The sequence below is a fragment of the Stenella coeruleoalba genome (assembly GCF_951394435.1).
Source record: "Stenella coeruleoalba genome assembly, chromosome: 2".
NCBI classification, from domain to species: Eukaryota; Metazoa; Chordata; class Mammalia; order Artiodactyla; family Delphinidae; genus Stenella; species Stenella coeruleoalba.
In genome coordinates, this window is record NC_137147.1 from 157551675 (window position 1) to 157579310 (window position 27636).

At 42.5% G+C, this 27636-nt stretch overlaps 1 protein-coding gene across 1 annotated transcript; it reads left to right on the forward strand.

Annotated features, from left to right (window-relative positions):
• Positions 1–4424: 4424 nt before the first annotated feature.
• RBM17 (RNA binding motif protein 17) lies at positions 4425–27112 on the forward strand. Its single transcript, XM_079914593.1, has 12 exons — positions 4425–4590; positions 9868–10005; positions 12505–12621; positions 15461–15627; positions 16454–16551; positions 19331–19387; positions 20310–20451; positions 22497–22648; positions 23698–23771; positions 24277–24375; positions 25479–25551; positions 25684–27112. Exons 2-12 carry the CDS (start codon positions 9883–9885, stop codon positions 25785–25787), a joined length of 1206 nt encoding a protein of 401 aa, XP_079770719.1. The 5' UTR covers positions 4425–4590; positions 9868–9882; the 3' UTR covers positions 25788–27112.
• The last annotated feature ends 524 nt before the right edge of the window (positions 27113–27636 follow it).

Sequence of the window (27636 nt, forward strand, 5' to 3'; positions counted from 1 at the left end):
CAGGTTCGAGCCCTGGTCCAGGAAGATCCCACATGCCGCGGAGCAACTAAGCCCGTGCACCACAACTATGGAGCCTGCGCTCTAGATCCTGTGAGCCACAACTTCTGAGCCTGCGTGCCACAACTACTGAAGCCTGCACGCCTAGAGCCCACATGCACTCCGCAACAAGAGAGGCCACCGCAGCGAGAAGCCCACACACTGCAACGAAGATTAGCCCCTGCTCGCCACAACTAGAGAAAGCCTGCGTGCAGCAACGAAGACCCAACACAGCCAATAATAAATAAATAAAATAAGTAAATTTATTTTAAAAAATGTGTGACAATGATTTGGAAATGCACAAAACTCCAACTGAAAAGGGAGGTGGAGAGAGTAGTAAACAGCTTTCAAATTGGAGATGTCCAGCTGTTGAGGGAGGCCCCAGGGGACAATTGATTCCACCTGGAGAGTCCCCCCCAAAGGCTCTGGGCCTCAGAAGTGGGGACTTTGCACATCCCCTGTGCCTCCATCACGGGGTGGGGACAACCAGGCTGGACACCTTCTGTCCTCTCTCCGGGCCCTTTCTCCTGCAGAGCTTGGTGGAGAGGAGGCACTCAGCAAATTCAGTTCATCTCTTAAATGTTCGAGGGACACATCCTATTGCAAGAATGACTTCCCTGCTCCTTTTCCCCTAAATCAGCCTGAACACTCAGTCCGAGCCGCCTTCCTGTCTGGCCTCAGCTGAGACAGGGTACTCCTTGGTGCTCAGGTGTGTGTTCACCTCCTGGCTGTGCCCGTGAGAAAGTCATTTCACCTCACAAGGCGTCATCTGTAAAATGGGGATAATACTGCAACCATGCAGAATTGTTCAGTGTGACCCAAATAAAGGCTCCTCCTCCCCTGCCCGGTCTCTGTGTGAGGTAACAGGGCCAAAGGACCCTACTCTGGAAACTTTGACCAAAAAAAGAAAAAGTAGGTCATTAGCATACCTTCCTTTTAAGGACACAGTTCAGCATTTTACACTCTTTCACATGGAAAGTTTCCTCAGGCTCCAGTATGGACGTCTCTCCCCGCCCTCAGTGTTTCCAGAAAGCGAAAAGGCTAAAATCTTTTCTTCTGTCGCTGCCGTGCTGCTCTGGGCCCTGTCCCCTTTCTGGAAGCCTCCCAGAGCCCACATCATGGCCCCACCTGACTTCGGACAGAGAGAAGGGCCCAGGCAGCCCATGCTTCCTCCTCCCCGCTCAGTCCCCTCAAAAGGAAGCATCCAGAAGCATCCAGAGCCCCTGAGAAGTGTGGCTCTTTTCTCTCTCTCATGGGGTGCATGTTTGTGTCCCCTGAGAGCTCACCTGTTGGAGCCGTCACCCCCAAGGTGATGGCATTGGAAGGTGGTGTCTTTGGGAGGTGATTAGGTTTAGATGGGGTTGTGAGGATGGTGTCCTCAAGATGGGGTTAGTGTCCTTATACGAAGACAGAGACCAGAGCTGTCTCTCTCCACCGTGTGAGTGCACAGCGAGATGGTGGCCGCCTACAGGCCAGGAAGATGCCCTCACCAAGAACCAAATCCACCAGCACTTCGCTCTTAGACTTCCAGCCTCAAGAACTTGTTTAAGCCTCACAGACTTCGCTCTTAGATTTCCAGCCTCAAGAACTTGTTTAAGCCTCACAGCCTGTGATATTTTGTTATAGCAGCCTGGGCTGACTGAGATAGTCTCACTGCTTTTTTCTCAAACAATTTCTATGGGGAATTTCTGATGAATGTAGGTCTCCACCATATTACATGAGGATTAAGGTGAGGTAAGGTAAGTCAAATGCCAGTAATATAAGCAAATTGTAAGCCCTACATGACCAGGGTTCTGAATCACCCGTTTAGTGCTCATCAAAAGATTGGTAGTGTTGCCTAACCAGAGCAGCTAAGAGAATAGTCTGTTTCCCAGTAGAAATCTGCCTCTCTTGGGTGAGGTGGATCCTCGCTTGGTGCCAGTCTTGTAGGATGTGGAGTGGAAAGATTCACTTCCTTATGTCCAGGCCCTGAGTGGCAGATCACTCCCATTCTCTGTTTCCCTTTGAGCACTAGGTCTTTATCAAATGATTTCTACAGGATTTGCTTCTTCTCACATACTGTGCAAAATACCAGGTGCTAGAGACTGAATGTCTTTGTCCTTCCCAAAATGCATATGTTGAATCCTAATTCCCAGTGTGATGGTGTTAGGAGGTGGGGATTTTGGGAGGTGATGAGGTCATGAGGGTGAAGCCCTAATAAATGGGATTAGTGCCCTTATAAAAGAGACCCCAGAGAGCTCCCTCACCCCTTTTGACATAAGAGGACAGACTAAAACATCAGGCAGTGCTTGCTTATCCAGCAGCGCCCTGTATGGTCCTCCAGCTGCATTCAAATAAATAACAGATTGGAAAATAAAAAACAAGAAGAAAAGAAGCACCGTGAGAACGGCTGGCCGGCTGATGGGCCACATGGATAGGTGTGCAGACCATCATGGGCTCAGCTTGGGTTCTTTTCCCAAAATTCACCCAGTGCCTGGACAAACACATTTGTTCACGTCTATTTCATCTGTTCACCAGTCTCTGGACCCCAGGGGTGAGTGCCATTTCCTGTGATCTGGTCTACTCACCTCCTGCCACAGACTGGGTGAAGAGGCAGCCTGGGATTTACCTAGTCGGTCTCTCTCCATAGACATTCCTATTTTTTCTTCACTGTAAATTATGGTTATAAAATGCCCTTCTTAACCTCATTTAATGTTTTTTGCCCTGAAATCAACCCTGAGTAATAATAAGTTTGTGATCCCTGATTTCTTTATGTTTGCATATTCCTGGTATATCTTTTCCATTCTTGTATTTTCAAACTGTCAGAATCACTCTATTTTATGCATTTTCTTGTATACAGCATAGAGTTGTGTTATGGTTTGTGCTCCAGTCTGAAGTCGCATTTTTTTAAGTAGGTAAGTTTGACTCATTTACGTTTATTCCCGTAAGATGTGTGGTCTTAGTTCTGTCATGTTGTTTTGTGATGGTTTCTGTTTTGCAACTTTTTCAAATATTTCAAATATGAGTGATTTTGTTTGATTTGCTGTAGTTGTGTGCCTGTGTTTTGCAAATTTGAAAGGTTTATATTTTAGTTCTGGGTTAGTGATAATTAGAATGTTACATGATGTCCTTAACCATCTATTTCTTTAGATTGTCTACTGACTCCCTATGATATTTCTCTCTTTTGTCCCTTTTCCTCCCTTTTCTTTATCACCAGATTTTAGTTAATTATATTCTTTCTTCATATGTTCCTTTGTACTAAGATGTAAATTTAAATGCTGACTATTTGAGTTATTAGCTTGAAATGTTTTTACCCTCAAATATTTTACCAAACCAAACTTGGGTCCACTTGCCCACGTGCAGTAAAGCCAATCTACTGTACCAGGTTGTGGTGAAGGAAAGTACAGCATTTACTGCAGGGCACCAAGCAAGGAGAACTAGCAGCTTATGCTCAAAAGACCCGAATTCTCTGATGGCTTTCAGGGAAGGGGTTTTAAAGATAGTGTGAGGGAGGGGGCTGCAGGGTACCTGATCAGCTTGTGCACAATTTTCGGATTGGTTGGAATCAGGGGGAAGTTTCCAGCATTATCAACCTTCCGGTTTCAAGGTCTAAGTGCTTGTAGTCAGAAGTTTTCATCTGGTGGAGGTCTGCTTCCTGTAAAAACAACTTAGGAATGTGTGTCAGACCTTTTTGTTTCAGGGAACTGGGAGTTGGCGATTCTGCTCTGTGGCGGATTTATAGTCTAAATTGTTACCTGTTTTCTGACCCAATAGCTATTCTTTATTTCTACATCTTCACATTCCTAATCATTATCTCTTGAGCCAGCCTTCTGAGACTCAGGGGAGCCTGGGAGACTAAAGCAAAAGCCTTTTACTTCAAAGGACAGGGACACAGGGGTTGTATATGGTTTCAAATATAGATGTGAAAATCATATTCACACGGAATCCCATTTTCTCTTTTCTCCCAACTTTTGTCATATCATTCTTAAATTGTGAGGCTTTATAACATGTACGTCTTTCCTGTAACCCTAACTTCATATCCATGGTTTCCTTAGTCCTACACTTAATTCATCGCTCCTGGCCGTTTCTTCTGCAGCCGTTTCCCCATTCATCTCTTCTACTGTGATTTATCTTCAGCTTTGTGCACACTGATGAATGGTTCTGAAGTGGACCTTTGCAGCCCTGCACCAGTCCTCCTCCTCCCCATCTGCGGTCACTGCTAGGCTTCCCCGAGTGTGAAATGTCGCAACCTTGCGCCACCGCGACACCTTTTGGCGGGAGAGAAGGACGCGGGCGTAGGGGCCGTGCGGGCGCGGGGGCGGTGCAGGCGCGGTCCTCCGGCAGGCAGGGGGCGCGCAAGAGCGGACCGTCCTCGGCGCAGGAGCAACGCGCCTCTCTCCCGGCCGCACACGCCGTGACTCCGCGCCGCCGCGCGCCCCGCGGGCTCTGCGTAGGGGTTGGCGCCGGAGAGGTCCGGCCGTCGGGGGCTGAAGCCGAGCGCCCAGCCCGCCGAGTCCGCGGCGCCTCGGCCCCTGTGCGCCGCCGCGGCCCGGGAGCGTCGGCCGGGCGGGCCGGGTAAGTGGCGACCTGGGCGGGCCGGAAGGGTGGGTGGGCAGGTGGGGACCGGGGCGGGTGCGCCTCCCCGGCTGGCGTTGGACGCGACGCCGCGGCTTTAGGCCGCGCCGCTAGAGGCTGGTGTCCCGGGCCGTCCCCGAGCCGCCGGTGTCTTCGCATCAGGCGGCCCGGCCCCGGCCGACCCTCCGTGTCTCCCTTCGCGCCTCGCCGCTCCTTTATTTGCCTCGGGTCGCCGGGCCTTCGCATTCCTAGTCTTCCATTCTTCTTTCCCGTCTGTCTGTCCACATCTCTTCTGGACCCGAGGGCGGCTTTTCCTCCCCACCGTCGGTAGTGTTTTGGGAAAAGTTGCTGGGCCTCTGGATCCCGTAGGCCTGCCTGGGTCACCTGTGCCCGGGGTTGCAAAGGAAGGAAGCCTTTTCCTTCTTAGGCTGCAGAACGGGGAATCAGGTGTGGACTTCTCTCAGGGACGGGGGTTTTATCTGGACGGGTGGAGGAAGACGTGACTACGGCACTACCTCGGTCCTTGTCCTTTTAAAGCGGTATTTTAGCTTCGATGTCCAATCACCCAGCTTTTTTTTTTTTTTTTTTTTTTTTTGAGCATCTCTTTTCGCCCAGACCATGTGTTAGTAACAGCGTATGCAAGATGCATAAGAATCTGTCCCCACGCTCTGTGAGTTTAGTTTCCGGGGAAACGAGCATAAAAAGCCACGCCTGGGTTGATCCGATTGACCGGAGCGGGGTCTGGAAAGCCTTCCAAAAAGGAGTGAGGCTTGAAACTGAGTCTTGGGGGTGTTTTGTTAGATGTGCAAGATGAGGGAAATATTTCCTGCAGAGGAAGGAAATAAATGTAAAGGTACCAGAGGTGAGGCACCTTAGTGCATTCTGGAAACTGCAGGGAAGGCAGAGGTGTGAAGAGGAGTAGTCAGGTCAGATCAAGAAGGTTCTTTGAGAAGTCAGTAAAGGAGAAACATGGGAGGCACTTACTGCTAGAGGCAGGCAGTTGGGTGGAAAGTAGGATATTCTGGATCAGGGCAAAATTCTGCACATTCTCATGTAGGTGAGGACTGTGTGTCCCTGCAACAGGTGGAGTTTTTAAAGGCTGCTACTCAGTTTCCACAATTTTATGGGGCAAATGCCGCAGATGTTTTGACTATAGTAAGGATATTTAGGGAATATGGGGTATTACATTAGTAACTTAAACTGAGAGTGTTTTATTTTTAGAACTTTATTAAGAAGTGTGCTGTCTGCTGTACAGTTTACAGTAGAGAGTAGGTTGTGAGTTAGAAATATAACAAGGTGTCACAGAGGTGTAGGTCCTCTGAGCTATTCTGATCGTGGAGTTCTGTGACGGATAAAGAGAGCCTTTATGGAAAATAGGAATCTGGAGAATTGTGCATTCCCAAAAGTAACTTTATAAAGTGGAAAGCATGGAATTAATGAGAATGGGGTTCAGGTTGCTGCTCACCCCTGGGCCCGGGAGATCACTTGGGTGGAATGGGATGGGGGCCATGTGGGTTGAGTGTGGTTTCTTGTCCAGATCCTGTCTCTTGTTTTGGGTGGTGAATTCACTGGTGCTTGTAGCATTATAGTAATTAATTGAAGCAGGCCATAGAAGTGTGTCATTGCTGTGGTTAATGCACTTCTGTGAATTTGAAGATCAGTGAGAAGGAGAAAAGTGAAGAAAGCTCTTCTGCATTTACTGGGATGTGGAGATCTGATTTATAAGCTCCGAGTTAAAGAAAACTAGCAGATGCTGGTGAGATGACATCAATTTCTAATATTTAAAGTGTGTTTTCGAAGGTTTTGAGACCAGAAACAAGGAACTTTTAAGGAACATGAGATTTTGCTGCACAATGACTTCCAAAGCTTGCAGAGTGAGGTGAATCAGGTGGAATTGTCAACAGCCAGCTTCAGTGTAGACTGGAGTCGGAGGAAGTGTGGTCTTGTGAAACCTCACCAGCAGCGATGACATTGTTAAGTACTGGGTTCTTAGCCAGAAGGACTCTGCTGGAGGTAGAGAGCCTCTGCGCTGCTTGATTTTGTAACCGTGAAATTGGGAAAATGTTTGCATCAGTTTACTCTTTTGGCAGGGTATGTCCAGCAGCCTGTTACCTCACACCCCATCCCCCACTGCTGCTTCTCCCCGCCCTTTTACCTATTCTTTTCTTTCTTTTTTAAAAAAATTTTTATTGTGGTAAAATATACATAACATAATATAATATACATAAAAATTTGCCATTTTTAAGTACATGGTACCATTGTGCGACTATTACCACCATCTCCCTCCAGAACCTTTTGCCTGCTCTTTACTTTCTCGTGGAGCCTGTGGGCATTGTGTAGTTTCACTGCTGATTCATGTGGCGAAATAGAATTTACTTAATTATTAATATTTCAAAACTGTTTATTAAATGCCTTCTCTGTGCCAGAAATTGGAGCTGCAAAAGTGAATAAGCTGGTCTTTTCCCTTCAGAGTTCAGTGGGCATTTGGGTACTCTATTTCCATGGCACCAATGTTATTTGTAAATACTTTTTTTAATGAATTTCTCAAATTTCTTATTAAGTGATATTGGGAAAATTAAAGTGGAGTTAGATTTGCAAACAAATTTTGATAATTTAGCTTTATGATTTCCCAGAATGCGTTGTTTATATTTGTTTCCCAGAATGTGTCAGTCTGACCTTGCTTTTATAAGATTAAAGAAAGATAAAACAAATGAACCCGTAGTTTGTTTACTAGGCTTTGGTTTGGTGACCAATTGAATGCAGAGGTCTCAAAAAATTAAACTAGGTTAGATGAAAGATGCATGGTCATTTCTGAAGTAGTGTCTTGAGAACCACATTACAGTTGACCCCTGAGCAACATAGGGGTCAGGGACACCCACCCTCTGCTCAGTCGATAATCCAAATACAACTGTACAGTTGGCCCTCTGTATCCACGGTTCCACATCCGTGGATTCAACCAACCACGGATTGTGTGGCACTGTAGTATTTACTATGGAAAAAAAGCCGCATGTAAGTGGACTTGTGCAGTTCAAACCTGCGTCATTCACGGGCCCACTGTACTAAGCTGGACACTCAACGTTGTTTTCCTTTGCTGTTGCTCTGAGTTTTTCAGGTTAAACTGAAACTTTAAAGATGTGTTATCTAGAGAGGAAGGATTAGTTTTGAATACAAGGTAGGCTGGGAGAAAAGCGCATGACAGCCTCTAAAGCTTTTTGGTGCAGTTGTCTTCCACAGTCATTGTGGGCAAGGAATTTCTGAAGCCACGGCCTGGGAGGGGGTTGCAAATAGAGTGTTAACTCTGCAGTCGGCCTAACTGCCTGTTCAGCTCTGGGGTGGACATTGGTCTTAGTCCGGGGGTAGAGCAGTGACCTCCACAGACTGATGTAGGTTTTCATGGAGTTTACACTGACTGTGATTAAAATGGTAGATTCTGAAGCGAACCCCGGGGTCATGCCCTACAAAACTTTGGAGACATGGTCAAATTTCAGCCATACTTAGTTAAGAAATGGAAGTCATTAATTTTCCTCCATTTAGCCTCAGTGACTTGAACTTGTCTCAAGCTTAACATGACAAGGTGTTGCCAAGTTCACTTTGTCTGGCACTGAAGACAGTGAGCGTTTCCCGGTGGGATGTGCTCTCTAGGAAATTCTCTGCCCATGCTGCCGTCACCTGAGCCGGTGAGTTGTCACAGGAGCCTTGAGGAGGAGAAAGTATAGGCATTCCTTGATTTTTTTAGGTGACTCATTGGAGCAATCAGCCACCAGTACCCTGGGCTCTGCTTTTATTCACCCTGCTTCTGTGCTGCTTTGGGGCCTTTCATTTAGAAATCAAAACAGAGCTTTCAGATAGTCTGCGTTTCAGATATTAAGAAGGGAAGACACTGTGGAAGGCGACTGCAGTTGACCGGGGCTGACTTCTGCTCAGGACCAGAACAGCTATACTGAGGGAGGGAGGCGGCATCCACCCTCACCCCCGCCCCAAGCACAGTAGAACCTGGTCGGCCAAGGTGTTGGGGTCTTAGAATCCATGCACAGAAGGGTGGAGAAATGAGCAGACAGACCGAAGTTTTGCCCGGGGTCAGACGTGACCCGGGGGGAAATTAAGTATTTCCCTTCCCGTCTATATCACCTTCTCTTCCTGAGACACAGACGCAGGCAAAACAGGATTTGTATAACACAGTTTCAGTGGCAAAATGCTGTCTGAGCCTGGGAACTGACAGACTTTTGGAATGTGTCCATATGTTAGAAACTACCCATGTTAAGCATTTCTTTGCAGTTTAGGGATTTTAATCAAATTTTTTTTCCTCTTTCCATCTGTGAGAAAGAGATTGATTTCTTATTTTGAGAAGTGAGCCATTTTGTGGGTTTCAGAACGTTGAGGTGTTTTAAAGGTGGCAGTAAGGATTTACCAGCATGAGCTGTGGAGTTCTCCTGACTGCATTTGAGATGGGTCTTGCCACTGTAACCTGGGGCAGGTGTCTCTCTGAAAGTCCCCATTTCCCTCCTGGACTGCTCTTGGTGTGTGATAAGGCTTTTAGTAAGTGGTAACTCTTGGTTTTGTTGTTGTCATCCTCTTGCGTTGCTCTATTCTGCCAGGGATAGTATATATTGATCATTCACATGTAGATTGTTGATTCTGTCTTTGTAATCAGTGTCATTAAAAATTACAGATTTCTTCTTGGTGGGATATGAGGAAACCTGGTTATTATTAATAAGATCTAACTTCCTGTCACATCTGTGAGGTCATTTCTGGTTTTTTCCCCTTAATTAGGGGCATATATTACGGTTTTTTCTTTATAAAAGGATAACGGCCCACCACCACCAAAAAAAAACGGTAGTTAATTGTGCTAAATCAGCCTTGTAATAGGTGTTTTTGTAAGGCTTCTACTTTTTGCTGTTGACACAAAATAGAGTTTTTAAAAAATTGAATATACGTAATTAATAATGCCCTGCATCTAGAACTTCCATCTTATCTCATTCTATAGAACAGAAGGATTTCACTTGTGAATTATTTGACCACATGATCTTATATGTAGGAAAATTCATTCTAGAGGTTTATTTTAAAAATAGTACATGGATGTAGCTTTATTGTGTCAGGGTGCTGACTGGTGATATCAGGCATCTTGGCTTCTGTCACTGAATGTTACTGGACCAGGTGATCTCTTCAGATACCTCTTACCTCTGAAGTTCCATGATACTGCATTATTTTAACATGGGAAGATTGGAACTCTTCACTACATTTTTGCGTTCTTTAACCCCTACCCCTCTTGCCTTTCAGCATTAAACTGAGAAGATGTCCCTGTACGACGACCTGGGAGTGGAGACCAGTGACTCAAAAACGGAAGGCTGGTCCAAAAACTTCAAACTTCTGCAGTCTCAGCTCCAGGTGAAGAAGGCAGCTCTCACTCAGGCAAAGGTAAGAGAAGCTAAGCCCAGCTTGAGAGCAGAGGTGTACCGGCAGGTGCCTCCTAAGGATTAAGAGTAACCTGCTGTTCTGCCTCTTTGTTGAATATGTAGGGTTTGTTGAATATGTAGGGTTCAATTTGTAAGGGGAGAGGCTGGGGTGGGGGAGGGAGAGGAATAGGTGTTGAAGGTCATTTCGCTTCTCCTGGGAGTAGAACTGTTTCAGGGAATCAGAATGAGGAAAAGCATACTCTTGGTTTCCAGCAATGATGCTGGTTGTCAAACTTCAGTATGCAGGTTGTCAATCTTGGTTGTCCAAGATTGAGAATTTGGTTAAAAGGCTATATAACACCTGATACTCTGGTAAATCCTGATTCTGGGGTGGGGCCTGGGGAGGCTGCATTTTTAGGGAGCAATCCTGCTGTTTGTTGTAGGTGGTTTGGAAGCGGCACTTTGAGAACGAAGCTCTGCGTTATTGACTGAGCTGTGATGATGTGTGTGTTACTGAAGGCTGGGGTTGGTTGTGAACGTATCAGGGTTTGTAGTCTGGGGTAATTGTTTTTGTTTCTGTTGTGTAGTGTTGGGCGTTGGCAACATCCTTGAAATCATTCACCAGGTAAAACATTAAAAAAACAAACATAATTGTCTACTGGATATTAGATATTAAAATGTTCCTATCAAATACGTTTAGGAATGAGAATGGTATTATGGTTTGCTTGTTGTTTTAGAACATGATTCCCCAGTGGAGGCTGTATCCCCTCCAGATGAGGCAAATATTGGTTCTAAGGGGTGAAAAAAATCCTGCTCTTCTTATGTATAAAGGCCAGATATACACAGAATACATAAACAGGTGTGTAGTGTATCTGTGGTATTAAAATTTCATAGGTGGAGAAGAAAATGTATTAAAAGGTTCCTTGAAGGAGGAGGCAATAATGAAAAAAGAAGTTGAGAAGAACTGTTTTAGAGATACATATTTACCAGTAAGATGAAATATTTACTGATAAGATGATACATCATTTCTGGGATTTACTTCAAAATACTCCAGTCTTTGACAGGGGAGGCAGAGATACACGAAACAAGATTTGCCACGAGTTGGTAGTTGTTGAAGCCAGGTTAAAGAGACATGAGTTCATTAATCATTCTCCTTAATGTTTGAAAATACACACAATAAATTTTTTTAAAGTTGGAATTATTTTCTTTTCCTTCACTACATCATTAATATTAAAATGTTTACATTTGATTTCTCAGTATTATAAAAGGTTTTTAGGATTAGGATACCCACAGGTAGAGAAAACACTGTCTTAAAATTTAAATTGGTTTTGTCAGTTCTGTTGATTAGAGTTTTTGTCTTTTTCATATATCATTACCAGATTTAAATTTTGTATGCCAGTACTATTCCTTTTTAAAGAGATAGAATTCTGTCTTTTTAAAACAAACTTTCATCCCACATGAAAAGATTAACAAAACAAGTCTTTTTTTTTAATTAATTAATTTATTTTTGGCTGTGTTGGGTCTTCCTTGATGCACGTGGGCTTTCTCTAGTTGTGGCGAGCGGGGGCTTCTCTTTGTTGCAGTGCGCGGGCTTCTCATTGCAGTGGCTTCTCTTGTTGCGGAGCATGGGCTCTAGGCGTGTGGGCTTCAGTAGTTGTGGCACACGGGCTCAGTAGTTGTGGCTCGTGGGCTCTAGAGCTCAGGCTCAGTAGTTGTGGCGCATGGCTTTAGTTGCTCCATGGCATGTGGGATCTTCCCAGACCAGGGCTCGAACCCGTGTCCCCTGCATTGGCAGGCGGATTCTTAACCACTGTGCCACCAGGGAAGCCCAAGTCTTGTTTTTTTGTTTTAATTTTTTTTAAGTTGGTCTAATTTTTTAAATCTTCATTTCTCGTAACTTTTGCTTTGGACATAAGATGTATAAATAAGGTTTTACATTCTAATGATAATGCTATTTCATATATTCTATTCTTGAAGGCCTCAGTCTTCTCTTTTGTAAAGTGACTGACTCCTAGGAACAATTCTCATACTTAATAACATAAACTCAGTTAGACTATAAGTGGACATAATTAGTGGGCAGTCTTGGTTCAATGTAAGATAAAATAGAAAAGTAGAAGTCGAAATATAGTAGAGATATACAGGTTAGGTATACTAATCCACAAGTGTATGCCCAAGATATAAAAACATACCCATTCCTCGTGAAGGATCCACACTAGTTGAAGTGTAATGCGGAGAATCTAATGTAGAGCTTTTTTCTTATATTATTTCATATGCAAATTTAAATAAAAGCGACCAAGCTTTCTGTAAAGCTTTTACAAAAATGGAGGAAATTTGTGTTGTAAAAAAAAGGGCTAAAGAAACTAGTATATGGTTATTGTAATAACTGAATTAAAAGGCTGTTAAGATTGTTTTTCTCATATCTGAAAGGTTTGTTGCAGAGTCCAAAAAAAGCTTTGTTACAAACAGTATGAATTTTAATTTGAAGCCTCAGTACACTTTTCTTATATTTTGATGATTTTAGAGCCAGAGGACAAAACAAAGTACGGTCCTTGCCCCAGTAATCGACCTGAAGCGAGGTGGCTCTTCAGACGAGCGGCAGATCGTGGACACCCCGCCGCACGTGGCGGCGGGCCTCAAGGTACACTCCCCACCCCCAGCTGGGTGGGCCTCCTGCTTTCCACAGGCTGCGCTTTACACATCACTCTGAACACACCTCCTCAGTAGGCCTTGCACTCTAGGCAGTATCATTTTCAATTTAATGTTTACTTCAGTTTTATCAAGTTTAAAACGTTCATCTGTTTAAAACACAGTAGTTAATTATAGAAAAATCAGAAACTGGAGGTAGGCAAAAAGAAAAATAAATGACTTTGGTCCTACCCTCCAGAATTTAAAAACTTTGTATTTTGGAATAGCTTTCTATCCTTCGCCTTCTCCACCTTCTGTTCTCTGACTTGCATTTGTCACTTAATATATTGTGAGTGTCCATCTGTGTCAAAAAGTCTAGGACCATATGATCATTTTATTGACTTCACAATATTCCCCTGTGTGGGTTTGCTGTGAAGCTCTTGGTGGGGTTTCTTGACCAGAGGAAGTGGTCTTGCTCCTGCAAGGCTGATAGTCTGTCCAGAGGGAAAGGCACCCCACAGTGGAAATTTTCTGAGGATTCTTAGTCATTCAACATTTTTTCCCACAAATTCTTTGCCTAATTTTTTCTTGCTACATCTAATGAAAAACTGGTTAATCATCTTCTGTTATTGTATATTGGCTCTAGAACCTATAATATCACTGCCAAATTTAATCAGTAAGCATTTTCCTTCTTGCTGCATAGCCAATTTTTAATTGTAAAGCATTCCCATCAGGTGAATATGTATGGTGATTTACACACCTATTTCCTAACTGTAGAACCAGTAGACCTCTCGTGAACACCTCTGCAGAGTGCTTTCTATGCATTTAAAATTATTTTCTTAGGATAGATTTCCTGAGGTGACATTAGGAGATCAGTCACTTTTATGGGCAATTTATTTAGCGCCAGCTTGTTTCCGGCAGAGTTGTATCAGTAAATAGTATCACTTGTAACACGTGAGCGTTTGGGTTTTTCCTACCCTCCCCAGCATTGGGTATTAACATTCAGGCTTTTAAAATCAAGCAAGATGCTTTATTCTTTATAGCATTTAGAGAAGGATGGCTCATTGTTGAACTTAAGCAGGGTTTATACAGTAAAAGTTGTTTGCTGTCAAATATTGAAATGACAAAAAATTAACCTTCATGCTGACAGTCTGGTCTCCGAATTAGAAACTTTGTGATGGCAGTGTTCTGTAAATCGAGGGGCTCACTGTTAGCTTCTCCTATCTTACTAATAACTGAAAGGAAATGTCGTTCATGTGCTTTTGTGTTGTTTGTTTGTTTGTTTGTTTTTTTGTGGTACGCGGGCCTCTCACTGTTGTGGCCTCTCCCATTGCGGGGCACAGGCTCCGGACGCACAGGCTCAGCGGCCATGGCTCACGGGCCCAGCCGCTCCGCGGCATGTGGGATCTTCCCGGACCGGGACACGAACCCGTGTCCTCTGCATCGGCAGGCAGACTCTCAACCACTGCGCCACCAGGGAAGCCCGCCTTTGTGTTTCTAAAATGTCTTTTATGTGAACACAAATGAATAACTGCCCTTTGGGAGCCCTGCATTAAATAGATTTTTGTAAGATTTCCAGTGATAGGGCCTGGGAGGTGATTACAGTTACTTTTCTAATTTCTTTTATTCATCAAATCAAAGTGTTTTTTGAGTTTTAGGTGTAAGGAAACCATGAAGTGTTTGTTTTATGATGAAAAAACATCAAACTGCACAGTGTAATCCAGGAATTGTTGGATTTAGATCCATTGATGATGAGCATAAGCTCTCTTTATCATGCCAGTTTTGTGTTCATATATAAAGTACCTTCTACAAACAACCTTCCTGCCTTTGGCAGTGCTGGGCATGCTCCTCCTGAAAGAGGTGCAGAGTGGGCGCTCGGGGACACTGACCTGTGCTCATTTGGGGGATCTGCGGAGACCAGGGAAGGCATCTTACTTTTACAGACAATAAGGAGGCATCGTGCTAGGAAAACTAACAGAAGGAAGTATGGAGGTTTAGGAACGTGAGACCACGCAGTAGGTCAGGGCTTACGAGAACCATGGAGATCAAGACCACGAGCCTAGGGCAAAGCCCCCTTCTCGTTGTGTGTTTCTAGTTGACTGTGTGCTGTCTGCCTTTTGTTTTTCCGATTTCTTTGTTAAGGCTACTACCTCTTTTTCTCTCAAAGAGTAACCCCAGTTTCTAAATGTACAGAAGAGAAATGCAAAATGTTGTCACCTGAACCTGACTTAGTGGACCTTAAAAAATGAATGATGATGTGAAGGGAGTTACCTCCACTTGTGCAGACTCAGGCCTGAGATGCAGATGACTGGGGAGGGTGTGCATTCCAGAGGATTTCACAAAGCCCAAGAGGATGCTTTTTACTTTTTTTTTCTTTTTTTAATTTTAAAATGTCATGTCTCCATGTAATCAGAATCTAAAGTTATTCTATTAAATGACTATAAGAATGTGTTATTCATGAGTTGTTTCATATTTTAAGTTTTCAGATATATATATATACATAGATAGGTAGATAGATAGATAGAAGTATTCTGTGTTTGCTATAATCAAATTTATTGCTTAAAATTTTAGGTGGTGGCAGCTTGTTTAAGACTTCCAGGAAAGTGCTGTAGGGTGTTTATGGAATTAGTACTGAACTGAGAGGTGAAATTCTTGGTCATGTTCTGCTGCTAGGTGGGTGGCCGCGTCAAGTCCCTGAACCTCCTTGGGCATCTGCTCCCTCATCTGTAAAGCAGAGGCAGACAGGTGGTCTTCAGGGCCCCTCCTAGCCTTCGTATTTTTTGACCTTAATTCTGTGAATAAAATTCCAGGACAGAGGATGATACTTACTTTGGCATTTTTCCCTTCCTCAGGACCCGGTTCCCAGTGGGTTTTCTGCAGGAGAAGTTTTGATTCCCCTAGCTGATGAATATGATCCCATGTTTCCTAACGATTATGAGAAAGTAGTGAAGCGCCAAAGAGAAGAGCGACAGAGACAGCGGGAGCTGGAAAGACAGAAGGAAATAGAAGAGAGAGAAAAGTAAGGCCTCGCGCGGATGTGGAGGTGCTCTACGTTTGAAATGGTCGTTCAGATGTTGGTGAATGAACTTTAGTGCTGTCTGTAAGGCTGAGTGAGTTTCCTGGTTGGTCTGAGCAGTTGTCAGGAGGAGTCAGGTTGTTGTTAACAATGTGTGGTCGTTACATCCCAGCACGAAAACAAACTCCAGAGCAAATTTCATATACAGTTGCAGAAAACTTACAGTATACGTTTTGGGTGAGTTCTTGGAGAAATGACTTACAAAGTGATGTTGAATAATAGGGTTTTTCCTTATGCTGTGACTCTGCTAGCGTCATAACTGCTTAAAGTATTTAAAATGTTATTCTTAACTTTTGCTGTTTTTGAGCCAGATGGAGTTTTTTAAAACTCATATACATCTTTTATGTTTTTTGAAAGTATGGGCAACAAGGATTTATTTGCATTTCTTCTTTTAAAAATACTATTAATTGTTAAATAGTTATATAAAATATTAATATATTATTATTTATTGAATCACTTCATGAAGTGAAAGCATGTTCTAGAGAATCAAAATTATTTAATTAACTATTGCCTATTGTTGATATGCTTTAAAATTGAAAGAGGTAAATATTAAGGAAACTTTTTTCTTGCTATTTATATTCATATACCTCTTAAATTTGTTTGGTTTATCTTCTGGATTTTTCTCACTTCTCATACTTTTGCTACTTTAGTCTTTAACCAGTTTGCATGCCCCACCGCCCCCCCCCAAAAAAAAGTCAAGGTGACGTCCTTGAGTTCACATCTCTGAATTGGTTCATCTGTGGTGAACATTTGTTTCCTCTTATCACAGGAGGCGTAAAGACAGACATGAAGCTAGTGGGTTTTCCAGGCGACCAGATCCAGATTCTGATGAAGATGAAGATTATGAGCGAGAGAGGAGGAAGAGAAGTAAGGCATGAACACAGATACTATGTTTCAAACATGGTGCAGTTCCACCGTTTCATATTCAATTTCATAACTGGTTCATCTGACACTGATTTGGGTAATTTTCTCTCCAGAATCTCAGCAACCCACATGTTCATGACAGTGTAAATTTACATTGTTTTCACATACAGTCTTTCAAACATTTACTTGTTGGACACTTGGAGCATACCTTAAAATACATGCCCACTCTCGTCTTTACCCTCAGCACAGTCGGACCAACCTGTTCTCTGTATCCAGCTACATTTCTGTTAAGAACAGCACTGAATGGAGAGTCAAGGCACTCATTTCCAGAACCTTTGCCACTAACACGCATGACTGAGCTTCCCTAGACGCTGGTTTCTTTCAGTGTTGTACGGGGAGCAGGGAGACAAGCATTTGAACTAGGTGCTTCGTAAGACCTCTTCCATCTCTAAGAGGTCTCTAAGAGCAGCATTGTAGTTGTGTTAGAGCCAAATTCTTAGTGATCACTAGATAGCTAAGCAGTGTTCATTCTTGAGAGAATGGAATGCTACTTATCTAGCTTCATCATGTTTGATTGCTGGGATTTCCTGGATTTAGTTCACCACTTTGGTTGACAGATTGAGATTTAAATGAGAAATTGAAATCTTCCTGTCTCCTAGATACCAGGCACTGTTCTAAGTACTCTGATGGATTACCTCCTTTACACCACACAACTTTGTACCACACAACTCAGATAACTGTGATAATACTTGTTATAGTGGACTGGTGGGAATAGCGTTGTGTATGAAATGGGTCCATTGTGCATCTAACCAAGATCTTTCTTTACCTGAAAACCTCATTGCGATGTGGTCACCTTTACCATGAGACCTAAGAAGAATGTTACCATGAAGCTGGAGTGTATTTCCACATACATGAACTCTGTTGTGACCAGCAGTTTGGCAAGCTTGGTCTTCCCAGTGTACAGCCAAGGCTTTTCAGGGCTTAGGTTAAACTTTAAAATACTGAATGAGTTGGAAAGGAGTGGGTCTGTACTAATTTAGAATTCTTACTCTTTCAATGCAGATATGAGTTACACAGATTTATAGAATACTTACTGCACAACAACAAAGAACCAAGCTCATAGATACAGAAAACAGATTGGTGGTTACCAGAGGCAGGGGTTGTGGGGAGCTGGGAGAAATGGGTGAAGAGGGTCAAAAGGTACAAACTTCCAGTTACAAAATGAATCATGAGATTGTAATGTACAGCACGATCACTATGTTAATAATACAAATAATTGCAGAGTTTTGGATTTTTTTACATAATGTTTATTGTTTTAGGCCATTACATTTTGGGGATAAAATAATTGCATATTTGAAAGTTGGCTAAGAGAGTAGATCCTAAAAGTTCTCAACACAAGAAAAAATTTTTGTAACTATGCGGTGACAGATGTTAACTAGACTTTTTGTTGTGATCATCTCACAATATGTACAAATACCAAATCATTATGTTGTACACCTGAAACCAATATATTACATGTCAATTATACCTCAACTGAAAAAAGGCTTACTGCGTGCTGAGCACTATCAGACCCTGCATTGTTTTTCTGCGGAGGAATAGAGTTAACATTTGAGTGTGCTCTGTGTCAGGCATTATGTTAACATTTCAGATTCATTATCTTCCTAATCAGCAAATGCCTGATTTATTAACTTGTTTTAGAATCCAGTACATAGGTTGAATATTTCTTGGTTTCATCTTTCCAACTTACAAATCAGCTACCCTTTTTGTGAGGTGTGCCTTCTATACTGAGGACTTTTTTTTTTTTTTTTTGGAACATTAGCAGGAACGATATAATCTAATATTAGGGAAGTAATGGTGTTAATATCCGTTATGTGTACTGCTGTTAAATATTGATGGTCATATTTTAACATGATTAGTAGCAAATTTTCAGTAAACAACCTGAATTTTGTATACTAAACTCATTGGAGCTGATCTTTTCAGAATCAGTTAATAATCACTTAGGTCTTAGTGGCAAGGTGAAAAATGATAATAGGTATGTCAAAAGACATGGAAGTTTTATTAAGACTCATATTTCTCTGTAAGTATTTTTTCTAGTCTAGGCCTGTTAATCATTATGCACATACACTGGCTTCGGGGGATTTCTTTTGTGAAACGTTGTGTGCTGGTGCAGCATGGTTTTGTAATTGGTCTCTTTCCAATGTGTCGGTTTTTTTGGAGTGTTTCATTGATGAGGAGGTTATAATACATATGTTAGCACTTCTCCCTAGTGAAAAATTCCTTATGTTCTCTGCTCATGCTTTCCCTCTGGTTGTCTGAAAGAAAATGGAGTCTACTTTGGTTTGTTTGTGTCCACCATTCTCTGTCCAGGAAACATGAGCAGGAATGGTGACAACACGAAACAGATTGTAACCAGAACTACTGGCACTTCCAAATAGGTGTTCAGTCCCAGTGGTCTGCATCCTGGAAAGAAGGGTGCTGTCTTGTGGGGGATGCTCTGGCCTCACAGGGAGCTGGGTTTCATTCTGTCCCTGCCTGTTCACTCTCCCGTGATTATTTTCTCATCTGGAAGATGGAAGCAGTGATAACCTACTTCTGTATTTTTGATCCTGGATTCAAATACTGAAGTCTTCAGATGTTAGTGGGAGGGATGGAGTAGCATCCCTTCCTACTTCTTTCTTTGGAGGGTGGTGTGATGTGACAGGTGGCCTGCGTCACATTCCTGAGGATCCGGCATCTGAAACGCTTTCCCTCCTTTAATTGGTGGAATTTCTGTTTTCTGCAGGTATGGGCGGAGCTGCCATCGCACCACCCACTTCTCTTGTAGAGAAAGACAAAGAGTGTACGTACCTGTTTCTTCCCCTCTCTGTTCAGATACACATCTTTAACCCAGTTGTGGGAAGTCTTAGCTGGAATCAGCCAGGTGTCCTGAGTGCAGGGAAGCCTTGCTCTAACCCTCAGCCAAGTGCTCCCTTCCACCCTTAATACCAGGCTCTGAGGCGTGGGTTTTTCTCTCATGAGATGCTTTTTTTTGTTTGTTTTTAAAAATAATTCATTTTGTCTTCTCCAGCATTTCGTTATTTGGAGTTAGGTAAAAAACAAACAGTAGCTGAGTTTTTGTGCTCAGTGGTCTAGGGGCTGTTAAATTTGTGACCCTCCACAAGGTGGCAGCACCTTCCTGGGTTAGGTCAGTGCACAGGTTGTGTGCGTTTACTCAGATTGCCCAGTCTTCTCCCAGTGATCTGTTCTAGAATTTGGGGTTGGAGTTGGACTTTGAGGAGTCATGAAGCTCATCTTCCTGCCCTCTGGGTTGGACCATACCTAAACTACCCCAAGAACATATAGTCATCCCTCGTGCTTTTTAATACCTGTTGCACCATGAATGGTACCTTTTTATAAAGAAGGTAATTAAAAAATTATTAAATACCTTTTGTGTGAAAATACCTGACGAACCGTAAACCCCAGTTGAAACCAGTCTCTGGGAGTGGGGCCCAGGCATCTGGATCAGCAAGCTTCCTTGTTGATTCTAATGTGTAGCTAGGGTTACAGATCACTGAACTGGCATATGGTCCCTAACCTCAAAGACCTTTATTGTCTGCCAGGGTAATAAGATCGTAAGATGAGCGTCTTAAGACAGGTACACAGGATGCTATGGGAGTCAAAAGAGGGGTTGATCATATCTCCTGGAACATACGGAAGGTCCAAGTGCAGTTCAGAATTGTTTTGTCACATTTTGGTAAACCTATTTTATTTTCATCCAACAGTACCCCGAGACTTTCCTTATGAAGAGGATTCAAGACCTCGCTCACAGTCTTCCAAAGCTGCTATCCCTCCCCCAGTGTACGAGGAACAAGACAGACCCAGATCCCCGACTGGCCCCGGCAACTCCTTCCTCGCCAACATGGGGTAATGGTCTGGGTGCTCTCACCTCGACAGGTGCAGGGAGGGCGGGGCCGAATGGGAGGCACTGTCAGCCCTTCCAGGAGGTGCAGCATGTTTTGGGATGGGGCCTTTTTTGGGTTTATGGGGAGATGCTCAGTGCGCTCAGTCACGCAGCCTCCTTCTTGAGGATCAGGGTTCAAGTCACATGGAGGGTATCCCAGCATGACACTGTTATGTTTTGTACAAAACATAAAGCTTTCTAATGGAAATTTTGAAAGATTTAAATGCTGAACATTATATTCTCTAGTTAAGAATAGTTTGTGATCATTATATTTGTTTTCATAACATTTGCAAATAGGTCATATGAATTAGTGCTGACTTACGCTATGTCCAAAAGATGAATGACATCTTTTTTTTTGATAAAATGACCTTTGCTTTAAGGTCATGGTTCTATACCTTTGGTCTAAAAACTCTCAGTCGTTCTAACTATAATTAGAAATTTGTTGGTGTATGAAAATCAGTTTTAAGGTTGACTTTCAGGTGGGGCTTGTGGATTTTAAGTCTCACTGGATTTGGCATGCGTTTTGGTTAAAAGAGTGTTTTATGTTGTTTACTCTGTTCCTCTCGTGCTCTGAGGGGTTGTCGGGTGAAGCAGCGTTGCACTAAGGCCTTTTTTGTTCTGTGTCCTCTAGAAGGACTGCCTCTGGTGGCAATGCTGTGATTGTAGTAGTGACACTGGTCTGCCCTCGCCTGTGTGCACGTGCTTTGATCCTTAGCGTCCTCGGAGCTGGGCTAGTCAGAGTTGGAGGAGGTGGGTCCTCCACCATAGGGTTTGCACACTGCAGGAGGATTTGGAGTTTCTCATCTTGTGTCCGTCTTCTAGACCTGTGCTGCTCTCTGTGGTAGCTACTAGCCACACGTGGCTGTTAAATTAATTGAAAGTGAATAGAATTTAACATGTATTTCTTTAGTCACACTAGTCTCAAGTGCTCACCAGACTAACAGCTACTGTACTGGGCAGTGCAGATGGAGAACATTTCCCTCACTGCAGAAAGCCTGCCCTAGAGTGTATGCTAGAGGGGGACAGACGTGAAGCCATTGGGGTGGTTTTGTTTGTTTTTTTCTTCTAATGAAAAAATTGACCTTCTGCTGGTAAGAATTGACTTTTGCTGAATCCCCTTTAAACAGGAATTAAATCTTTATGCCTAAGGAAGATACAGTGTAGTACAGTTCATCAGTTTTCAGTCTTTTTAGCCCTAGAACAGCTTATTCAAATGAAATACTTAAGGAAATTACATACATGAAATACTGTAGGTACAGTTCTGGTTGAAGCAGCGTTTTGTGATTTAAGCCCTAAGTAGCAGTGGTCAGTAGGGGCACCCTTGAGACCCAGGAGGCTCCTCACGGTGCAGTTTGAAAACTGTCATGGGATTAGAGGAAGAGCAGTGGACTAAGAATCCGGAGTGGTGGGTTACACTTTCAATCCTACCATTAACTCCTACAGAAATAATTCTCACGTGGTGTCTTGCTTTGCTTTCAGTTAGCCTTAAGCTCATCAGCCCATCTGGGCCTCAGTTTCTTCATTTCTAGCTCTGAAATAGATGGTCCCTAAGTGTCCTTTCACGTATGAAGTCAGTCATTGGAAACTCTGCTGTACTATTTAGAAAAATGCAATCATCTTCATTATGTGAAACCATACATATTTTTTGACAGGCTCACTTTAAAATAAACTGGTTATGAGCCCTGTAGCAGAGCAGATACTGGAGCACACAGGAAGTCTAGTGTTTTCTAACAGGCCCTGGGGAAATCTCACTAGGGGAACTAGTGTTCCCCTCATCTCAGGGGTAATCTCAGGATGCCCAGGCTTTCAGCGTTCACTTTTTATCTTTCTCCTGAACATTTCACAGCTTCCATCTCATGGCCTGTTGGTAATTATATGTGACCTCATCGAAGCCCTTGTGCAATTTACACTTTCTCTTTCCAGAAGGAGATTACTGTGATGTAAAATCCAATTATGCTGTAGCTGATGACCTTGAGTGCAAGTACCTTTCCCTTTTTCCTCCCCACAGTGGCACAGTAGCACATAAAATCATGCAGAAGTACGGCTTCCGGGAAGGCCAGGGTCTCGGGAAGCACGAACAGGGCTTGAGCACAGCGCTGTCAGTGGAGAAGACCAGCAAGCGGGGAGGCAAGATCATTGTGGGCGACGCCACTGAGAAAGGTGGGTCCCTGGGGATGAGCAGGGTGGAGGCAGGCCATCCTGATTGTGATGCATTCCAGCTCTGCGTTGTGGAAACTGAATCCTGAGACCTGTTTTTACGAATAGTTCAGAACACGCAGACAGATAGGAACGCCCATGGAAGAAAAAGAAGACAAGAGACTTTGGCAGAAATGAATAGGACTCCAGAAAATCATGTCATGCCTGCTTCTACTAGCAGAGAGCCTTGTTACAATTGATAAAACCATGGTTATGTTTTTATAGCAAGACAGAGCCATACACAGTGTATCGGTGATTCTGTCTGCTACATCTCCATCCTGTAAGGTTCTCTGCTCTTTTCTTTTTTCTGCCCTTTCATCCTAATTTTCTTACTGACTGATCGCTCTGTGAGACTAATGTTATTTTGCAGTCTACTGGTAGGTGATGCCTACTTGGTGTTTTATTTTCATTTGATTGTTACAGCCTGTTCTGTAGTGAGGGCGTATTGGAATGAGTCAAACATGACTTAGCATTTTAAGTGGAACTGAGTGGTTTTGAGTCAGCTTAGCTGAACACCTTTTCCTAAAGAAGGGAGAGAACTTTTCTGGGAGCCCTGTCGACGCACAGCTTTAGGAAGCAGCAGTGAGCCTCACAGGCTAGAACCAAAAACCAACAGTCGCTCGACTTTGTGGGAGTGTCTGAAATTGGTCAGTTAGGGGCTGGCTAGTTAACTGCTTGTTACACTGGGCTAGGGACCTTCGGCCACTGCCTGAGCCAAGACTCACCTCTGAGGGTTGTGATCACTGTGCCCTGTGAGCCCTTTTGGAAGCGAGCTGAGCAAAAATGCAGGTAATTGGGGATATTAAAAAGTTCTAGAAATTATGGTAAAAATTATACCAAAGCAAAGTGATGCTTTCAGCCAGATAAGGCTGCATTTTTGCTGAGAGACTGTGTGGATGCTTATAGATGGCTCTAGGACATAGATAGTGGGGATTGCTATTGAAATTAAATTATTCATTGTAACGTGGACTCAGTGCTGTAACATGTCTATGTCTGATAATGTTTTCTTACAGATGCAGCCAAGAAGTCGGATTCAAATCCATTAACTGAAATACTTAAGTGTCCTACTAAAGTGGTCCTACTAAGGGTAAGACGCAGAAGGAGGAAACCTGTTTGCTCTCTTTGAATTGTGTTACTCCACCTTGACCTGTCCCTGCATGCTTGCAGTCCCCCCCCCCGCCCCGATGACAGAACAGTTAAAGAAAACTGAAAATGACACTTTTGGATAGATTCCATATAAGACTGATTTTTAGATTCCTTTTTCGCTAATGCTTTTTCGCCAAACACAGTATTTAAGACTACAGTGAGTAATTACTTTAAAATATTTGAAATTGTTAGAAGTTCAACTTGGTTTATATATTTTGATGCTTGCACAGTTGCTCTTATAACACTTTATGAAGCTTAAAGTATACTTTTATTTTTTATATATTTTTTAATACTAACTTTGGGGTATTTCAGGGATGAAGATTTTCTTCGTGTCATTTGGGATTAGGAACGTTTGCCATCATGGAAAAAAGTTATTTATACATCTCTTTTACATATTTGTAAATTATATTTCACAGTGGAATTTATGTATTTATTTTTGTTTATAGAACATGGTTGGTGCAGGAGAGGTAGATGAAGACTTGGAAGTTGAAACCAAGGAAGAGTGTGAAAAATATGGCAAAGTTGGAAAATGTGTGATATTTGAAGTAAGAGGGGTTTCTTTTGATGTTTATAAACCCAAGTTATAATTGATAGACTACAAAACATTTTCTATAGAGACAGAGTGTGCTATAAGTAACATATTGTCATACCATAGAAGGTGACAGATGTTGGTTAGTTAACACTGCTTTTACTCAGTTATTACAATTTCAAACATAAACACAAGAAGGACTTCAAATTTTATTTGGTGAAGAAACATTTCATTTTGTGACTGAGGTTTAGACTTGATGACAGTGTGCTCAGTAGTTTAGTGACTTGGACGTGCCTCTGGTCTCATTCATTTGGCAGGTGTTTTGTTAGTGCCTCCCACATACCCAGTACTGCATTGAGAGCCTTGTGGGTGGGGAAACACATTCTGTGCTCTTGGTGATAACGTTCAGTTGAAGAAACCACAAAACAAACACGTGAAATTAGAGAACATTCAGTTGCTAGACTCTGTAATGTTGACTTATAAGTACAGGAGGTGAGAGAAGGATTAGATCCACACAAAATAGTTAGAGGAGGCTTTGTGAACAGTATCAGATGTGAGCGAAGCTTTGGAATGAGCGGGTAGGAGAGAACGGGTGTTCAGACTAGGGTCACGGCTTCTGGGAGACCGAGGAGGGCTGCAAAATGGAGTGGCTGGGCGTAGTGGGGGTCAGCAGGAGCCGCGCTTATACAGTGGCAGTGGGGCTATGGAAGCGGGGCCTGGAAAGCTCCACCAAGGAGCTTGGCCTCGTATGAAAGACGGTTATAACGCATACGGGTCTTTTTGCCTTCATTTCTGCTCACTTGAGCTTCTCCTCCATATCATGTTGCTGTCTGTTGACTGCATAATTATTTGTTTATGTGTCAGATGGCATAGGACCTCCAAAGGTCCTGCCTGGCTGTGTGTTCCAGCACTTAACACAAGACCTGTCATCAACGGACCTTCAGCAGATTTTGATGATGAATGAATTATACTTATTTCCTTGGTATTTGACCGTTGCTTATCTGTATATGATGATAATTGGAATACTTACTCTGTTAAAAATCATTTATGGGAGAAAACTCACATTCAGTGATATCTCTGATGATATCTTTACCTACTATGCTTTCATTTCTTTTCCAGATTCCTGGTGCCCCTGATGATGAAGCAGTACGAATATTTTTAGAATTTGAGAGGGTTGAATCAGCAATTAAAGGTAAGTTGTACAGCTAACTATAAAGAATTAAAAAGTTGAATTTGTGATCTTAATCTTTGTAATTAAAACATGTTCTTGTAATGTCTGATGGAATACCTGCCTTAACTGACTGTCTTTTTGTTTGCCTTTTAGCTGTTGTTGATCTGAATGGGAGGTATTTTGGTGGACGGGTGGTCAAAGCATGTTTCTACAATTTGGATAAATTCAGGGTCTTGGATTTGGCAGAACAAGTGTGATTGTAAGAACTAGAGCCTGAGTCATCTCCAAGGATCCTTCAACAAGCCACAGACTGAGCAGAGGAGAGCAAGGCGACAGGCAGCCTGCATGGCTGTGGGTACAGAGACTCTGGAAGGACTTCTAAGATATATGTTGACTGATCCCTTTTTTATTTTGTGGTTTTTTAATATAGTATAAAAATCCTTTAAAAAAAAAACAAACAAAAAAACGATCTGTGTGCCTCTCTGGTTGTTTCTCTTTTTTATTACCACTTCTGAGGTGATTACATTTTTTGCTAGGATTTCATGATAATTCTCAAGTGCTTCAGTGATACGGCATTTCTTGCACTAAAAAAATCTAGAAAGTTTTGGGATATGGGGTTGTGTTACCCTTTGCTTTTCTTTCTTTTTTTTTTTTTTTTGATTCATTTTAATAAAACCTGCAAGTTACTAAACTGTAGCTTCATAAATTCTATAATAAAGTATCATCTTGGCAGTCTGCCAAAGGTGAAAATTTCTGCTTTCTCTAACAGAGAAATTCTTCTTATTGACTCCAGTCGTAGAAAAAACTCTTTATGACCTAAACTAAGGTTGAAGAATTGTGAGCCTACCATGACCTGTTTGGATGAATCATTTTCGGTTAAGCTAAGTCAGACTATAGAGTATGTGATGGATTTAGGGGTATTTGGGTATAGAAATCATGAATATAGCCTTTGTTTTCAGATATTCAAGCCTAGTCTTTAGCGTAGATCAGAAGTGACCGGTTAATTCAAAACCTCGCAGGTACATTGTAAATGTGTGCCCGATTATGTTTTGGAAATGGTGGTTCCCTGGGGTCACATTTCTACTGGCAAAATTTGCAGTAGTGTTAGTTCTCATACATAATTTTAAAATGTATAAAATTCAGCCACATCAGTTACTTAAGCTGTACTGGCGATTAATATAATTATGGAATTGTGAAAAATTGTATCATTGAAGTGCAGTGGTGTATGTGGCTCAAACATTTAGCAGGGCCCAAAACAAAACAGATAAAAATGTTTGGCACTACGGTTCATTGGCCAGAGCAGGAAGTGTTTCCAGAATATACTTGTGCCTGTGTTCTGTTCCTTGCTTGCCCAAATGTTGCATGTGACTTACCTGAAGCGGCAGCTGCGGGACGTGCGCCTGTGTTGTCTCTTTAGGTCTTTATGACATGAGAGCGTCTTGTGACCCTGCGGGGGAGGAAAGTACTCAGCATTTCTTTGCATCCATGGACTTGGTTTGGAGACATAAGGAATATTCTGACCCTTTTTAAAAAAGGATTTTCTCATGTTTTTATTTAACATAAATAAAAGAATAACATTTTCTCTTTTGTGGTATTATTTTACTGAGTAAAAGTGAATTAAGACTCTGCTTTTGAAATAAAAGTGCACATACCCTGAAATAAATTTGGGTTAAAGAATATAAGGTAGAAGAATTACATAATTGGACAGAATTTTGTAGGATGTGAGAATCAACAGCCAGCCTGAAACTAGAACAGGTCTACCTGCGGACTTAGCTCCAGAATACCAGTGATGGCGCCTGGCTTGGGCTTACCGGTACCTAAATGTGCTCACGCTAAGTATTTATTATGATGGCTTAGTTTAATTTGTATAAACCCTAATGTTTTAAAGTTTAAGTTCCAACCCCTTTGATACCTGCATTATTATTGTTATGCTTTATAATAACATCATTGTTTATTTGCATTTAGGTGGATTTTCCCAACATTCTCATGATCAACCACAGAAATGCAAGTGACTGCACTACTTTGATTTTTATTGGCATGGGTACAACTTAGTGAATATCTTTCTCCCCAATCTCTCTAATTATTAAATTATCCATGATTGCAGTA

What these genes read in the sequence shown, in the direction of transcription:
- RBM17 (XM_079914593.1), top strand. Translation starts at nt 9,883, where the DNA reads ATGTCCCTGTACGACGACCTGGGAGTGGAGACCAGTGACTCAAAAACG. An exon ending in GCGAGAGAGGAGGAAGAGAA is followed by an intron (nt 16,552 to 19,330) that starts GTAAGGCATGAA and finishes TGTTTTCTGCAG; the next exon opens with GTATGGGCGGAGCTGCCATC. An exon ending in GGGCGACGCCACTGAGAAAG is followed by an intron (nt 22,649 to 23,697) that starts GTGGGTCCCTGG and finishes GTTTTCTTACAG; the next exon opens with ATGCAGCCAAGAAGTCGGAT.